The 19,070-nt window shown below is 36.4% G+C and overlaps 1 protein-coding gene across 1 annotated transcript; it reads right to left on the bottom strand.

The window, feature by feature from the left end:
• Window positions 1-210: 210 nt before the first annotated feature.
• Window positions 211-13,458, bottom strand: LOC146001369 (uncharacterized). The gene is made up of 3 exons (XM_083138683.1): window positions 13,371-13,458; window positions 4,108-7,386; window positions 211-2,037 (listed from the first exon to the last, which is right to left on the bottom strand). Exons 1-3 carry the CDS (start codon window positions 13,456-13,458, stop codon window positions 1,637-1,639), a joined length of 3,768 nt encoding a protein of 1,255 aa, XP_082994809.1. The 3' UTR covers window positions 211-1,636.
• Window positions 13,459-19,070: the final 5,612 nt, after the last annotated feature.

The following is a 19,070-nucleotide window of genomic DNA, read 5'->3' as shown; positions in this document are numbered from 1 at the left end:
CACCATTTCCAAGTTGCGCGCTACAGTGGCCTTGTACCGGGAGTGTTAAATGACTTTTTGAGCCACCCTGTATATTTTCTAAAATCGACACTTCCGATACACACGTATCAATTTCTAGTAACTTCTATCATCATTCAAAGTAGAGATATTATGTAAACATTGTATGACAAGATCAGATGTAGGTAGACTATGACACTTTTAAGTAACATACACGTTTATATTTTTAAAAAATCACCTTGCGAACACAATATAAAAAGTTACAAAATTATGTGAACGGATGAATGAATATTTGCCCCAATAAATTCTGTATTTGGAGTAAGACATTTTGTAAACACACTTACATAAACTAAGCAATTGAAAACTAATTATTACCACGAGGTTTTTAGATGTTGTAGCAGTTCGTGATTATTCTTATTTCACAACATCAAGACTCACATTTTGAAGGTAAATACTTATTGTCCCAAAACATAAGTTAAAATTAAAGAAAATCTGTGACTGTGACATTCGCGTAGAACCCCATGCTGCGTTTAACTATTAATATCGGACTATAGAGCGCTCTATTGCATTGGTTGACTAATAGGATATAGTAATATTGTAATTCCCTCTTCACTTCTAGTGAATTACTTAACATTACGTACCTTACATCTCAAATTTGAAAGGGAAAACATTATTAATAGGCAGGCTTTTATTATATTTAGAAATATCTGATGAATTAACATTTAAAAAATACTAAGTTATATGAATACATGTAGCTATGAATATTTGCTTTAGAAACGCTTTACTCAAAGCAAGTTTTTTTACACACATTATAGAAATAACTAATTGCAAACAAATTAGGAATAAATTATTCCTAACAAAAGCTACAATGAGGAGTATTTTTTACTTTTTATGGCGCAGAATGGTGAATCTTATTGTACCAAAATGCACACTTATTTATCATAGCAACACAAGATATTCTTCTATGTGTTTACACAAAATTCTCTGCCATATGATATTAATTTACAGTTTCATGTTGGATTGAAGATTAATGAACTATGGACATAAAAAAGAATTTAAACATTTGTTTTAATAATTTAATATTACACTCCTATAGAAATATCGCTTGTGCGTATAGAAAGTTCTCAATTTAATGCAAAAAGAACACTAGCTTCATGTGAGAGAGAAACTCTAATAGTTTTTATTTCTTCTGCAAGAGTTCTTAACTCCTCCATTCACTGCAGTTGGTGTTGCTTGTCAATATTTAGCAATTTTCTACAATTGCAACTGCAACCATGTATGAACGTTTGCATTCAAGCACGTGATATTTGTGACAATAAATATTAAAATTAACGAAATAAAAATTTGGTGACTGCAAATATTTTTTTTCTTATCACAATTCTAACAAAGATCAGAAGTAGTTGTTCACACTCTACAAAAACAACCATTAATTATTTGCTATTTTAAAATAATTTTTCTTTCTATAATTTTAGAAAACTGTGCAATTGAGCATTATGTTATTCTCTTTCTGACTATGCGTCGGACAATATAAACATTATATTTACTCTCAATTTATTCCTTAAACTTGTGTATAAAATGCATCAATCACATGAGAGATTCATTGTTAACTGATTCTTTTAATAAAACATGAAAATACTTTCTAGTTTCTTTCAAATTCAGATTTACTTGAGAATTGTTTGAGTTTAAATTTCTTGTTCTGAGTTATTCTGGAATAAATAAAATACTTGACACCCTTCCATTCTCTATCTTTTAGGATCCCATTACTTTCTTGAATACACCTCTCACACTCATCCTTCTTGGGAATTATTTCCCTAACTAAATGCCTCTTGAAAAAGTTCGACACTACTTCTACTTCCTCTCTTGACCACCACTTCTTTTTAGATGGCTTTCTCTTCTTTTTAAAAATGTTTTCTATTTCAGGATGACTTTCAGCAAATGTATGCATATCTGTATGTTCCTCACTTGTTTCAGATAAACGTTCTTCAACGCTATTGCAAATATTGCCTTGTAGTTCCTCAAATCTTTCATTGCTGACCATATCTGTCAAATGAAAAGTGATTTTTATTAATTGTGTACATGTAAGAAAGGTAACAATTTTCTAACTGAAAATTGAATTTAAGATACCATAGGACGGGACGTGTATGATATAAAATCAACGTCAGCGTAATGAATGACTATAAATTATAAACATAATTTCATTGAAATTTCAACACATGTATTCCTGCTCCAAAAATAACAATACGCCCAGGGTTTTTTTTTTTTTTTGTTATTAGCGATAAACCCGAAATGTAACGGAGAGACGCAGCAAGTAGTATATGCACGATTTATAACAAATGTGACTGATTCACGGCTGTAATTTTGTCGCGAATTTTAGCGAAAATTTACCGTTTCTGCGAACATTTTCATTTTTACGATAAAAACGAAAAAATGGCATTTTTTACAAATTTCTTTTTAAGAAATATATTCGATTTGAAGATGTTGGCTGCAAAGGAATGAGAAATCATTTGGAAAGGCACAGTAACCTGAAAGTTTATTATTTTTTATGTTGTTTTATGAATGAAAGTAAATGAGAGACAGATTGTTTTGTACATTCCACTTTTTCTAAAATATAAATATAACTGAGTAAGGCTGATTTTCAGAAGGTGAAATTTATTATTTACTATTTTTAAGCTTATTTTCCCATAAATGTTGCAAACATTAAGCCTTGTATAAATTAATAATTCATTGATTTAGTAACATTATGTATAAGTGCATGGCATTAAAAATTACCACGAAATTTTCACGAAATTACTGCCATATTTTTAACTATAAACACGATATTTCATATATTTTTCACGAAATTCTTGAAAAAATAATACAAAAAAACCAGCCCTAAATATACCCATTCCATGGGTTTATAAATTTATGTGGTAATTTGGAAAATTGTAAATCTTTCTACACTATATGAAAGGAAATATTCATTGAAGAGTACATGAATCGAGGTTTCCTAATCATCCGAAAATGGAACACTGTCGCGTGATTTAGAAGATTCAAAGGAAAAGATGAATTTGAAATTATTAGATATATTGCCTAAAAATAATCTAAATTTTTACCAATGACTTGCAAACCAAAATTATGGGAGTGTGTGCATGTGCATGTATATATATGTCTGATACAGAATAAGAATTTTGAGAAATGGTACTCTGATCATTGTATAAAGTAACGATTATTTGTAAAAACGAAAATCATTTACATATTTGATATCCCTGCATTCAACGTATAATTACTTGATATTTTGTATGTATATATTATAAATAAAAGTTGGTCTCGATTTTCATTTTAAGTAAATTATGCTACAAAGATGATAACCTCCCCCCTCGAAGTCTGAAAATAACAATAACTTTCAATTAATATTGTGAAACAGAGTCATTAACAGAATGAGACCGGTGTCAAACAGGCGAACTATGGATGAGTAGCCTAATCCGATCACGGAAGCCTGCACAGGCTGGGGGGTTCGTCGTACTGACCACACGTGACTCCCACCTCTGCTGAGAGCAAGTGGAAGTATGAACAGCAGTCGGTGAGTTGGGCAAGGCTCTCAAAGTGTTACCTATTGATTGTAACAAAGGAAAGGAATACGTATGATCAACACTCAGGTTTTCAAACATGTGTTCTTGGAATTACATTCGTGTAACGTAAGAATAGAAATAGTTCTTTTTAAGAATAGTGGCTATAGTCATTCGTTCTTTTTATCGTTGCCAAACCTGACTGAATCAATGTAATCAATGAATGTGACATCATCTAACATGTTCCGCGCCCGTGGCGAAATGGTGTACATATCGCGCTATGACGTAAGGGGTTCCAGATTCAAATCCTGGTCAATACATGAGTGTGTGTTTGTCCCGTCATCTATTTCATTCCTTTATCATCGCGATTACCCCAAGTGGCTGCAAAGTGTAGTAAAATAACCAAAATTAGCATCTAGAACTTAAAGGCATGCATAAGTTTTATGTTGTTGAAGGTACGATGATAGTAAAATAATATGGAATTGTGAGTATATTGCGAGTGGAAACTTAGTCCATGCTACAAATATAACATAAGTGAAATATATTATAAATGTGGTATTCATACCTGGGAGTTGAACATCAAGCTCGCTCAGTGATTTGCCCCTGCACTCTTCTAGTCCTCCTCTCTGATCCAATGTAAGGAGTAATTTGCTGACACTGGCGAGCTGCACGGTTGACTCTGGCAATCTGTAATATTCTCTGTGGATCTGAATATCGTGTCCCATATGTCTCGCGATTTGGTCCAGTTCACAGTCCTTCAGATTAAGCAATTGGGACATGGTTGCAATATGTTTCCTTAAACGTGTAGATCTTAATGCAGCTGGGTTCTTTGCTCCACATTCCTGAGAAAACTTTCTTAGGCAATCGTGTGCCCTCACACAACTATCTTGGGTTGAAGGAATGGCAAAGAAATACGGATTACTTTCACGGATGTTTCCAACTGTTCTAGTATGGATTAATATTTGCATGCATTCGTCAATGCCAGGTGTTAGAAATAAAGGAACGCCTCGGCCTCTCTTCCCACGTATTTCTATTCTTATTAAAGACTGACACAATTTCTTTTCCAGATCAGTTAAGCTGTTGAATACATCTTCATTAAATTTATTATTTACCCTGTGCTTAGTGTAAGTTTCTGTTAACAGTCTTTGAACTTCACCAACTCTTCTCCGATTGAATAATATGAGGTACGTTAACACAACCTGACAGAGCGAAGTCCATGTATATTCATCGGGATTGTCTTTCATCTTCTGTGTGAGGTCCTGTTTGGCCTTCTTAAGATACGACTGTAGTTTTAGCAGATCGTCTCTTAGTGGCAGCAAAACATCCGTATTCCATTTCTTTTCCTCCAAAGTTTTCAAGGCATTCCTTGAAATTTCAACATTCCATTCAGATGTCATCAAATGAAGGAAATCATCTGCATTCTCCTTCATTTGTATATCATGAGTTATTATAGCGTCGGCCTTCATTATCTTTGCCGTCTCAGATAGGGAATTGCCAATTTTCAGTGCTAAGGAGGGAGCTTTATATGTATTAGATTCTCCCTGGAAACCACAAAGAATACGTACAGCTTGAATCACACTTTTAAATTTTGCAGGTGAAATACAGTCTCGTAGTGTGATTATTGTATTGTCAAGTTTTCTAATTTCTATCAAAAACCTTCCGAGTTCTCTCATTTTGCTACTGATGGTACTGTGCATATGTTTTAGGTGACCATGGATATTGTGCAGTCGGCTTCCTAATTTGAGAATCAATTCATCATTTCGAACCACTAGAGATACTCTGTCCTGAACCATCCTACCAAGAACATTCTCCTTCAGACCTTCAGTGGCTACTGATGAAATGGGCATCAGTAGCGAAGCGCGTGCTTGGTGGCGATACTTGGAAGGTGGTCCATTTTTCGGAGCAAATTTACAAATTTTCTTGTGTCTCCAGATATTAGATTTTACAAGCAATGTGAAGCAATATTCGCATGGCAAATATTCTGGTGTTGCTAATTGGATATATGGCCTTCTATTAACAATGAGTTTTCCTTTCTTATTTTTCACAACTTCAACATTGTGAGTATAATTTCCACGGTTCCTAAGTAATGTTAAGGCTTCCTTTCGTTCCTTTGAGTTCTTAGGAAATGCAAAAGCTGCCTTGACGTCTAATTCATCTATGTGCTTTCTGTGTAGGTGCCGTGAAAGTTTTATCATTGTATCTCCACAGTAAAAACAATGTTGTCTCTTATTAAATATTCTTTTAGTTCCATTCTTTCTCGTAATATCTACTTCCAACGTGTCACTACTGGAAGACAAAGTGTCTTCTTCATTAATCCTCTTTGATCTATTACAAGTATCGCTATAACTACACTTTTTACTCTCCTTATCAGAATTAACTGACGCCAAGGCTTTATTTTTCTTAGTTGATTCAAGACAATTTTCAATTTCAGTATCAGAATTATCTGTGTCTGGAAGATATTCAGATTCTGAAGGAGTTAAGTCTATTGAAGAATCTTCCTCGACCTCGTTACTTTCCAAGACACGATTGGTTGATTGAACATGTTCTCTTCCTTGCAATTGTAAGTCATCATGAAGGGATGACCCAGCTTCGTTTGTTGTTGTATTTTCCACAGAAATCACATCCACCACCATGTTTCCTTTCTTATATATAGCTGTTTTTCTAAATTCCGATAATTTTGGAAAGGATGGAGCTGTCTCTCTGCATGTAGATTTCTGATCATTAAAATTAAGTCTCTCTGATTTGCCTGACCTTTGCTTGATTGTTGTACACACTTCTACCTTTTTTCCGTTGTGTTTATTAGTACTGCTCTTCTTAAATTTTCCCACGGACGACGATAAATGTTTTTGTCTCAAAGATCTATTTATTTGTTGAATTTTACTTGTTTTGCGATTTTGTTGCATTCTTTCTACCATCCTTGTTTTATCCTTCTCTATTCTTGATGAAATGTTTCCAATTATATTTTTCTTTGCATATTCTTTGTTTCTATCAGAACACTTTGAGTAGTCTTCCATTTCAAACTGATTATTTGCAATAGGTATACTGTTAGAATTTGATACCTTTATATTTTCTTGCCATTCACACCACTCAGTTTCCCTTGAACATAAAATAATTGCATTTTCCACTCTGTGGTTATTAGCTAAATGTGTTACTTTGCTTTTCTCTGTCAAATCCGGTTGATAATTCGGACGTTTTACCCCATCACACGCAGTTGCTTTACAAGATTGCCTTTGTTGGTAGGAATTTTCATGTTCAGTACTAGATATTTCAGTTTTATCTTGTAAAGGAGAATTGTTCACTGTCTCCACATGTGGCAATTGCATATCTTCCAATTTTCTCTTCTTAGACGTTTGTAATGCCTCTTGAGCATTTCTGTTGATCCATTCTTCTTCTTTATCTTCATTCACAGATGGTACGTTGTTTGCATTGGATGTATATACGTCTGTTTGACATTCACGCCACTCAGTTTCCCTTGAACATGAAATAATTGCATTTTCCACTCTGTGGTTATTATCTAAATGTTTTGCTTTGCTTATCTCTGTCAAATCCGGTTGATAATTCGGACGTTTCACCTCATCACACGCAGTTGCTTTACAAGATTGCCTTTGTTGGTAAGAATTTTCAATTCCATTTACTACATGTTCAGTACTAGATATTTCAGTTCTCTCTTCTACAGGAGAATTGTTCACTGTCTGTGACATTTGTATGTTTTCGAATTTTCTCTTCTTAGATGTTTGCTTCACAGTACTTTCCAATGTCACTTGAGCATGCTGTCTGCTGGCAGAGTCTTCTTCTTCACCGTCATCCAGAGATGGTCCTGTAAAAATATTAACAATTTGTTCACCTTAGAAACTAATGAAATCAACATTTCTTGAGAAATGACTACGTCTTTCTCTTCGTAATTAATATTTCTATGCGATATTGTATAACATTATATATTATGTAAAATAGAAAACAAGCGTAACCAGAGAGGGATACCGGGAGGGTTATATTCCCCAATTTTATCAGATTTCCTTTCCGAAGAGAACTTTGTTAAATACTTAAATCAAGTTGGAGCAGCATTCACAATCTTACCGTGATGTGCTTAATGGGTACTAATCAGAACATGTTATATCCACGGTTAAACTTATAAACAGTCAGACTACTCTATTTGTATCTCTAATAAAGAGATATCGGTTAGTTTGATTGTTAAATAGAACGGATAATGGGCGGATCAATAGAGAACATTTTCACGAAAGAAGTGACTGTTCAACATGGCCTTCAAAACACAAAATTGCACGTATTACATGTTTCAGTAATTCCAGGATCTCAACGGTCAAATATATATTGATTGTTGAGTTTCAATTGTTTGACCCTCCCCTTCCCCCTTATATACGTGGACCTTCATATTATTTATGTCACTTCAGAGTAGTATTGAGTAGGTCTGCCAGTGCATCAAATTCTATTTTCATTTCCAATAATTTTTCTGACTACCATATATTTATCAATCGGTTTCGACTGTTGACTACAAAAATCAAATGGATAGCCCAATCGAGAACGTATATACTACATCAGGTGCGTATTTCCAAGATGTTTCAGTTTTTACCAAGTTTCAAATTTCTAGCTCTAATAATTCCGGTGATATCGTAATGTTAAAAATATATAGATTGTTGACTTTCGATTTATTTGCTACCACAGACAGACGGATATGTCGATTCAGATAACTTATATCGAGATGATCTATTACATTTTATTACGTAGCATTAACAGTTTCTGAGATATCGGCACGTAACGTGACTTCGATTGTCCCTCACGGAAAGACGGTGCTCGGATCGAGATGATCTATGATGCTTTTTGCTGGTATTTCTTAGGTTTATCAACCTATCAAGTTTCGTATTTGGAGCTCTGGTAATTTCTGAGATACGGCTAGTTGACACGGACTGGCAGACAGGCAGGCGGAAGAATACGCAGTGGGAAACTTCTCCTCAGCTTCACTGATTAGTACTCAAAATAAAGCACTGCTTTAAAGTGTAAAATTTGCTTTATGCAGTGACGGCGCCTGGAAAAAAGCTGTGGGTGGAGCCCCTCAGTAGAAAACCCAATTTTCTTTGGGGTTTTCATATTTCCAAAGTGAATTTTTAACCTTAATACAAGTGATATTTAGAAGTATATAAAATGCAATTTCAAGCGTAACCCCCCTCCGTCTTTGCGCCTGCTGCTTCTCTTGTCACTTTTCCCTGGCGTCGTTGTTGATTTTATGCTCCTGTACAAGTAAAATCACAGTTTAACGTATTTGTATGGAGGTCTGAATGGCAATATATTGTAAATGACCGAAAATACTATTATTTTTGCAGTGCTTGCTTTATTATTAACTTCTGTTCTTTCTTGCAAATTCGACTCGGTGGCTCAGTCGGAAGGGTGTCTGGCTGCCACGTAGGAAAGCCGGGATTTATTCCCAGCATGGGTGATTTCAGATGCGAATTTTCTAGCTAACTCCCAGCACGAGTGGCTCTGGGACTCATCCAGTTTCTCCAAGGGGTCTCGGGTTCGATTCCCGGTCGAGGCACATAGTGGTTCGGATCCCACTTTAAACTGTAGGTCCAGTCCCGATTAGCCTTACTGTGCACAAAGTGGACTTAAAACACCAACTCAATCAATCAATCATCCAGTTTCTCATTAATGGGTACCTGCGGGGAATCTGGAATCTGGTGTGATCACATCGCCTCTATTATAGCCTCCCTACAAAGGCCACAGAGGACGATGGTAAGTATGCTCAACTACGTAATTAAGTATAAAGATAAAGGATGTTAGAAAAAGAAGAGTTCTCGGAAACATGAAAAATGCTCCGTAAATCATTCAGAATCAGTGTGAAGAACTGGGAAGGGGGGGGGGGGGTACAAGAGTACCTAAGAAAGAAATGTAAAGAAGCAACCGATGAAATATCCTCGCGTTATTTTGTCTAACATTTTCCACCCACCCTACTAAACCTATTACTGTTACTTTGTCTGTTGGAATGATATGTCTCTCTGAAAACGTTTTGAGAAAATTGTTCAAAATGAGTGAAACATCGTACAATTAAATACGGTTTCGTAAAGGGAGTGGAATACACATTTCTAAACAAGTTAGTGATGATAAGATTATATAAATATGGTTCAGAACAAAATACGAAAAACGTTAACCTCCGAATATTCTAACAAAATTTGTAGAAACTACATACTTCTAGTATAAAATATTATATGGCATATTTTATTCAAACTGTATCGTCAATGTTCAAAATTGCAGTATTTGTACTAGAGGTACTTAAGGAATTAATCCCATACCGTAGCAGCGAACAGCCCCATGTCCCAGAACGAAGTTAATTTTTAACAGGTCTAGTTTTTCGTTTCTCAAAAGCAGCTGACATCCTTGAGATATTATCAATTATGACGTCACGGAAGCCTCTCACTTTTCTCAGTTACACAATTTACATCATGCTCAAACATAAAGCTAAAGCTTTGTGGTGATTCTGAACAACAGCTCATGAACGTGTTTTGATTTGGAGGGTACTAACTTCACCATTCATATAAATAGGTTCAACGTCTGTGGAACACGCATCTGTTCTTCATATCCTCCTCTGTTTTTTTTTTCTGAACCGTTGTACTTCCAACAAACAAACTAAGCCCTATTAACAAAATACGTAGGTGTGATACTTCTGTTTCATATTCTTTTTAATTTCTTCTGTAAACAAGACGTAAACCTAGAGACATTGGAAGGACTCATTCCAAATAGATTTATTGAATTAAATGTAGCACTAAATAACGGATGATCCGTCGTTTTCTTGGCTCTTAATTGCTTCAGTTTCTGCACTAAAGCTGATCGATACTGGCAAAATTAGAATTGGACTTGCAGAACAATTCACGAAACTCTTGCTGTCCGATGTGTAGGCGAATATGTAACTTAGAGGGCTTGTAGTTATTGATGTCGTTCTTTCAATTTGCGATTCACGAAAAGTATAAAAGCTGTGGCCGCTACAAATGCAGCCGTTGTTGAGTCACTTGCTCAACCCTCTTCAACTCTCCTACAACTGAACTACAAGGATGTAAACTCTGATTTTCCAAGTTATATTTTATTCTCTGTATGTAATTACACTAACGTACTACACATAACCTTGCCTCTTCCCTGGCTATCATACGCACGTCCACTATCGCGGTTAACCTAACGGTATAACTGAAAAACGTTAATTAAATCAGGTATCCAAACACATTTTAATGTTATATTCTTTTTAGATCTCGTCTAATTTTTCCAATCTATCCAATTGGAAATGGGCCCAGAACGACCTCTATGGATTCACTTGTTCCGAATTTGTATTGATTCATTTGTATCAAATTTCTAGAACTTCGTACATGAAAGAAAAACCTTCAGATAGAAACTCCTTGAACAACAATTCTGCAAATTTTGTCAAAAGAAGAGAATATGATGAACAAATGCGTGCTTTTCAGATGTAGAATTAATTGTCCATATTTCTGGATGATAGTAATAAATATAACTAGTGGCTATTTATTGATCTTATTTTCTTTTTTGGAAAGTTTTGAAATTTGTTATGGAAAAAAACCTTGGAAATACCATTACGGTGTTAAACTTGTTTGGGAGGAAGGTGGGATTATCAGAAAGCTACAGAAGCTATCGCATTTTTTGATGTTAAAGGTTTGGTGCATCATGAATATCTGCATGAAGGACAAAAGATAAACCAAGACGTTTATATTGACGTCCTGAAACGTTTTGCGTCCAGCAATCCGGCCTGATTTGTGCACATCAGGGCAGTGGTTCTTATTGCGCAACAATGCAGGGCCCATACTGCTTTATCAGTCCAGGAATATCTGGCCAATCATCGTATTCCTCCTCTACCACATCACCCATATTAACCCGTACTGTCGCCGTGTGATTTCTTTTGTTTGGCCGTGTGATTGATTGATTAAGTTGGCGTTTTAAGCCCTCTTTATACACATTAAGCTAATCGGGACTGGACCTATAGTTTAAAGTGGAATCCGAACCACTATGTACCTCCACCAGGTATCGAACCCGGGATCCTTTGATTGAAAGGTGACGACGCTACCACTGCGTCATCGGGGAGGCCCGTTCCCAGTGTGAAAACGCCGCTCAAATGGAAGCGTCAAGATGAAGATATTGCAGCAATCCAAACGGCTGTGACAGATGTGCTGAGAAGCATTCCAGATGAAGCTTTCTCTGCTTGCTTCCTTGACCTCCAGAAACGGGAGCGGCTGTGCATAGATAGCCGACAAGATTTGACAAGACCTAGGACCATTAGTCCGTAAGTTGAATCAATTATTTTTTACGAGCTCAGTCCTGGAACTTTTGTGACAAAGGATGTACTACCCATATTATCAACCATCATGTTCATTAGCAATTTGTCGCAATTTGAAGTTAAAAAAAAAACAATAGACAGAATGCAATATCTGCTGCAGCAACAGCACAATCCCATTCGTTAAAAAGCATGCTATAAAGAAGAAAAAAGAACGACAATAGTGCTTGACAATCCGCCTGTTCTTATATTTGCTAGTGACTGTACAATACTGCAAGCAAGGCAGATGAAAGGTGAAAAGAGCATTTCTTGACATGTGAAACAAAAATGACCGGTTAACATTAAAAAAAAAAAAAATGTTAGAGAAGTATTCTTCGGTGGATAGCGTAGCATTAGAACGCAGACAGGAATATCGAGAGTTTTCTGTTGCGTCTTTGTCAAGGTCAAAAATGAAAGCAATACCCAAGCAGTCAGCTGTTGTTTATAAACGTGAGACATAACCGAGAAAATTATGACAGCTTGAGATTGGTCCCTTCAGGGTTACAAGCACTTGCATTTCATCACAAAACAGCTTTATTTTTCTAAACTCTGTTTCACAAAGGAAGAGCAACGTCTACTGGAAAACATGATACTCTTCTACCCATGTATTCGGTTAAACGTTCGTTAATCAATTTTCCCAATGAGAAACTCCAATATGGACCCAATTCCTTAAAATTACGTATCCAAAAAATAGAATTGCCTTTCTATCTAGTGGAAGAAAATATTCCAATATACCTGTCAACAGGGTTTCAACGTCGAGATTCTAAATTGAAAGCAAATATTTTTAATAATTTGTGACAACCTTTCGCACTCTATGTGCCGAGTTTGTAAGCGTGCTTAAGAAAATTCGTAATGTAATTTTGAAAAGGGCTACTTTTTACAATACTATTAAAACGTTTCAAACATTTCCCTTCTTTTATTTTAATCAGCCAAAATCACATGAACTCCCTCAGCCTTTACGTTAACAAACTGCAGTTTGTACCTGCCTTATCAGCCACATTTCTTCACGGGTTATAATTTAACCTAACAGAGGTAAATCTATGCCTAGGATTTTTAACGCTTTAAAAGTATGAATATAATCAGCATAACCTTTAACTTTGACCAGTAGTTGCCCCCCCCCACCCCCCTTGCCTCCCGCATACACAATTTTGTATTATTCTCATCCTGGTCACGTTTCGACCCCAATTGTCAGGGAACTAAACGAAATTCCTTCTCTGGGTGCAACACCACTCGCTATTTCCATAGCCTCTGCAATAAAACGACAGTCATATGTCAACTTGATTAATAAAATAACCTAGGCCCAGTCGAACAAATGCTATTCAAGGATGACAACTTGATTCCAAACAAGTTTTTTTTCTGTAAATAGTTATAAGGCGCAACTGCAAATAGTCATAAGTTCTGACCCACTGAAAATTATAATTATATTAACCCAGATATGCTCGTGTTATGTGTTATTATTGCTAAAAATTAAAGAATTAATATAAAAACAGTGAAAAGAACAAGACACTTACCTATCTCCAAAATTGTAGCTTTATAGAACTGTCCGTCGATCCAGCGAACATCATGCACTTCACCAACAGACAACTTCTTATTCTTCATCTTAACTCTCGCTGCAGTACATTTGTAAATAACACCATCTTCTTTGAATCGCACTGAAATAGGCTTCATTACCTTGAAGTTCCGTTTATTATTTTGTCTCATGTTTGCAACTTCACCTATCACACACACGGCACGACTGCCCTCTCACCGAAGCAATGGACTCAATAGTGCGCGCAAAATATTTGGCGGTTTAAAAAACCCGCCTTACCTCCCACGAATTACATGTTGCCAACTACATGAACATTTAATACTCGATTTCCACAATTGACAGAGAAGAAAGTTTCTGCTGTGTTAAGACGTCAGTGTTACAACAAGCAAAAATGCATTGTTCACAATATATTTATTATATTTGTTAGTAGTACAAGGTGGCCGCGGTGCCTCAGTCGGTAACGCGTCTGACTACCATGCTAAAGGTCCCGGGTTCGATCCCCGGCCGGTTCAAATCCGGGATGGAAGCGGCCCCGGCGCCCACCCAGCGTCGAATAACATGGGTACCTGAGGGAAACCCTGGGGGGTAAAGGCGGTCAGGGGCGTGATGCTGATCACATCACCCCCACTCACGACCGGATCAAGAAAGTGTGGGGCGTTACAATCACACCCCCTATATGCCTTCATGGCATGGTGCTATGCACAGGGGAGCACTTTACCTTTACCTTTTACAAGGATTTCCCGTTGAACACCCGCGCACAGGCTGTCAAGAGTGTCCACAGCGGAGTAACGTGGTTCAACCGCACCATCGAAATTTTTGAACATATACGTAATTTTTTTCAGTTCATATATAAAGAAAAAGATGGGAAAAATATTCAGACGCTAATTTTTCATCAAATGTAGAAGTAAGGTTTCCGTTTGGCAGTGAGCATAGGTATTCGATATGACAATAAAATGTGCATGTATTTGGAGGGAGAGGGGTGAGAAATTGGGAATTCCCTACTATCTACCATTAAAAAATATTTTTTTTCTTTACGAGAGTGAATCCGGAGGATATAGTCAAGGTCCACCGGGTGGGGGGGGGGGAAGCTGCTGCAGCCCTATTCCCAATTCATTGAGCGAAAAAAAAATCATAATAATTGGGGGACAAGACATAAAATTATGAAAATACACGTACGTGTAGAATTACCCCAAAGGAATATTTTATTTTATTATGTGTTATTCATTTTCTGCTTGATTTTGTACTAAGATTAATTAATATAAGGCCACTGGATCTGCAATAACTGAGTATTCAACTCACTTTTAGGTGTGCGTTGTCGAGTAGATATAGTCATTACTAGTAAACCAAACAAACAATGAAATAAATTAATTTTAACCATTATATCATCATGTAGCCGTATACGTCGGCGACCGTCGTCTTCTTACCACCTTCTTCTCCAAACGAATCATTATATTTCTTAACATTTTACCCTAAAAATTATCACCAATGTAAGTAAGTTGTAATAAAAGTAACTGCACCCCCAATCACCGCCACTAATTAACATAAATTACTGACTGAAATTAAATTGTATGTGTAAAATATACATAAATGTAAATATATATATATATATATATATATATATATACAAATATAAATATACAAAATATAAATATAACTTTAGATTGACATTCATTTACCCTTGCCCTCCCCCTGGACGTCCATGATGATATGTACAAAGTCTTATATTCCAAGAAAATGGTCATAAAGTGTAAACAATCAGATACACTTAGCAGTCTCTTATTGAACTACGCAAGTAGTGAAATACAAAATAAAATCATCCTTGCCTCTAAAAACACAATTTGTAAACCTTTTCAATGTAACCATTGGAGGTACAAAATACATAGTACATTGTATGCCACTTCAGGACAAAACGCACATTGCACACTGACTTGAATGCAGCTGACATTCTTGGTCCAGTGTGAGCAAGAACAAGTATGCGAAAAATAAACCGTTTATCAACAATGCAAGAAAGAAGAAAAATCAACATAACTCACATTAAGCTATAGGCATTATCAAAAACCACGAACAGACCACTTTAAGAAATAAAAGAAGAAAAAATTCATAACAACAATGCTGACAAAAGAAAAAAAAGGCCGCTGATTTTTATTTTTTATAGAGGCTGCCACCAGTACAGGAAAGTATGTACATCGGCATCTCTTTCAGTGCTTGCCTGTTCCATACAATAATAATGGTTTACTTCAGTACCTAACATTCGGCGCTCAATATGATATGACATAATATGAAACTCGAAGGGTTAGTGTTTTCAGTTGTTCAGTTGATGTAGGGGGTGCGGAAGAAAATTAAGGGGTGCACAAGCACCGCCTCGCGGCCCCCTCTCTGGATTCGAACTACGTATATAAGCTTTTGTAATATAACGAAAAAACGTTTTAATACCCCTCCCCCCCAAAAAAAACTTTAAAAATAACTATTGAACTACTTGTCACAGACAACCTTTGAAATATTAGTCAGTCAGTCTGATACCTGGTGAAAGCACATGGTTGTTCGGATCCCACTTTAAACTGTAGGTCCAGTCCCGATTAGCTTATGTGTGCTTAAAGTACGTTTCTTTGAATTTTGTGACAGTTCCGTCCAAGTAAAACCAAACATAGCAGACGGTGGAGGCACATGACACAGTGGTTCGGATCAAACTTTAAACTTTAGGTCCAGTCCCGATTAGCCATTCTGTGCATAAAGTGGACTTATAACAACAATTCAATTCAATTCAAACATAGCAGAAGCTTAGACTGTTGGAATCCAATCCTAGCCTTTTCCACTATATTATGGCTTAAAAATCCACTATGTCTTAGTGTTATGTCTATGGAGGAGGTAACTGTGATTACATTATGGCGGGGAAATATAATTTCAGCCGATGTTTTTCGGTTTGAACTATTCTCTACACTGCTACCACTTGCTCATGGTATCCGATTACATGTAAACATGTTGAGGGGAATGTGAAGCACACATCAGCAGACCAGCAAGGTGAACAATCTCGTTGGGTAATCAAGTCATAAGTAGATGTCAGTTTCTTGTTTTATATATATATATCTCCGAAAACAGTGGGGCAACCACAGGAGGGCAGGGGAGGCATTGCCCCCAATCCTGGACGGAAACCAATCTAGTGGGTTAAACATTGAAGTAAAAAACGCAAAGCTAGCAAAATCTAAGAGTAGCAGGACAAAATGATACTCATGATGGAATTATTTTTCATATATTTCTTGCATTTTTTTTCCAGCACATGCAAGGGGGCAATTCTCCCCCTAGATTTTAAACTTTATGGAAATAAAAATATATTTCATAAAATTTTCTTGCAATTTGGCAAATCTTGCGATGACTAGCTACGTAAAAATGTCACGCTTCGCCACTGGTAACAAATAGTTTACATTTGTAGAATGTGATTTTCGACACAAGGAATTCATCGAAATTGATCACTTTACCCGGTAATTCATCTCTTTTTCACAGACGACTTGGGTTGTATGGCGCGACCTTTTCGAACACACTCAAATGTCAACCTCTATCCTACCCAGTATACCCTGGAAACTTTAATCTTGCAGGCGAACGAGTCTCTGGCGCCTGAAACCACACTAAAAATAATAACTTGTGGGGTGTTGTATTTTCAGTGTCTGCGTGTATTTGTTTTCGCCCTTCGTCACTTTCATCTAATCACCATTGAACCTCATCGCCGCCCTTAGCCAAAATTAGCAGAAAAGTGACTTCACATGAACAAATCAGGCGAATCAGCAACAATTTACTCTTACAAAAGTGGAGTTGCATTAGTTCATACCCCTTCCAAAGTTTAGGTGGTAGTTTCAATTTCACAGTGTTATATTGTTGGATCAAGGCAGCTATCTCCGTGAACAATAACGTTGTTTTCCGAAAGTCTTAAATGCTTCCCTCTGGCAATACACCCTCTTAAATGAAAGCATCTTCTGTGGTGATAAGATGACACCTTCCCCTTGAGTTCTTTCTGTATATATTTTTTCTTCACTGGCATAATGTTTTCGCCTTATAATGCTCTTTTAATCAAGGGTCAACGGAAGAAAATAAAATACTTTATACAGTAAGTCCTTTATATCTCACAGGCAGATTGCTTCCCTAAGGAAACCCAGAGTTATCATACAAAAGATCCCAAAGTTCCAATCTTCTGACAATTAAAACTCACAAAACTGAATTTTTAGTAACTCTTTTACTGTATCAGTGGTTAGGGACTGGAATGCACTTTCACATGAAATGAGAAAATAAATAAATAACAATAAATAAGAGACAAATAAATAAATAAATAAATAAATAAAGAAGTTCTGGGTTGAACTGCCCCCTCCCCTGGTGGATCGGACTTCACTTTAAACTTTAAACTTTAAACAGTCCCGATTAGCCTATCCGAACATAAAAGTGGATTTAAGAACAAAGAAACAAAATGTTATATTGGATACTTCGTGATATTACCTTTTTTCTTTACTTCATCTTCATCTACAGATTCTGTTGACCTTTTCGGCTGAACATCTGATGCTTCTACAGTTTAAACCATTATCATCGTGATTGGTTAGTTCTCTGACGCCCTCAAAACAAAGCTTTCCTACCAACTTCTTCTTCTTTTAATTCTACGTAAGCTCATCACAAGAAAAATCGCATGATTACGTAACTGATAGGTTAAATTTATGTGAGGAACGAAGATTTCTAAATAGAAGTAGCCACCCATTATTAATTCAATAATTCTGCAGATTTTCCCATACCCAGATAACTGTTACATCAAAATTTATACACTTCGGTCCAAAGTTGTTATTTTGTAAACCATGTAGATATTTGAAGATGACATGTAAGTAAAAATTGTAATGAAATAAAAAAAAATACACTTCTGGAATTTCAATGTAGACCTAATTAAAAAGTCGAAATAATTTATTGTGTTGCTGGAGGAAGCAACGGTAAGATGGGGTTTTATTTGTTTATTTAGAGATTATTTTAATCATACGCAGGCCGGAATTTATATAGGCTATGTGAAGGCCCGGAGCTTACAACACCAAGACCCCACCCCAATCCCCTCCACAGTTTCAGTTATAACTTTTCGCCAAGCTACATGAGGTGGTTAGTTATACGTATTTCTACATTTCTTCATCACATCCGAAGTACCTCATTTTTTTCTTTATGTGGTACTTTTCCAAGCATTTTTTTCCCAGTGAAGGCCCAGAGATGCAGCCCTCAAAGTCACCTAAATCCTGACCTCATCATGATCATACCCTGCATAATTTTGCACCTCCTAACCTAGTAGCTGCTTCTAATCATAGAAGTATTCAAATGATCACAGCTTTTTTGTTTCAAAATCTCTAGTAATTCCTTTTGCTTTCTAATGATAAAGTTAAGACAGCTTTTTATGGGATGATGATATGTGAACATTTCTAGTATAGATAATATTCATGAGTAAAATATACGTGTAATGAATACCAGAATACACTTATTTATTGAAACATTCACATATCCCAAGTGGGCAAGCGGGTGGGCACAGGAATTTTTGGGTGGGCGCTCGCCCACCCGTGCCCATCCCTGTCGCCGTCCCTGAGCTAGAAAGTAATGGAACCCCTGGTCTACACACCAACCTGCGCGAAAAGGAGGTTGAGAAGGGTGGAGTGGAGCGGGCAAGATTTCGGCGCTGTTC

This window comes from Lepisma saccharinum, chromosome 17, assembly GCF_977018435.1.
Source record: "Lepisma saccharinum chromosome 17, izLepSacc3.1, whole genome shotgun sequence".
NCBI lineage: Eukaryota > Metazoa > Arthropoda > Insecta > Zygentoma > Lepismatidae > Lepisma > Lepisma saccharinum.
Note: the sequence above shows the minus strand (reverse complement) of the source record. Positions and strands in the feature narration are given on the sequence as shown.

What these genes read in the sequence shown, in the direction of transcription:
- LOC146001369 (XM_083138683.1), bottom strand. Translation starts at nt 13,458, where the DNA reads ATGAAGAATAAGAAGTTGTCTGTTGGTGAAGTGCATGATGTTCGCTGG. An exon ending in AGCTACAATTTTGGAGATAG is followed by an intron (nt 7,387 to 13,370) that starts GTAAGTGTCTTG and finishes TTAGTTTCTAAG; the next exon opens with GTGAACAAATTGTTAATATT. An exon ending in GCTTGATGTTCAACTCCCAG is followed by an intron (nt 2,038 to 4,107) that starts GTATGAATACCA and finishes TTCATTTGACAG; the next exon opens with ATATGGTCAGCAATGAAAGA.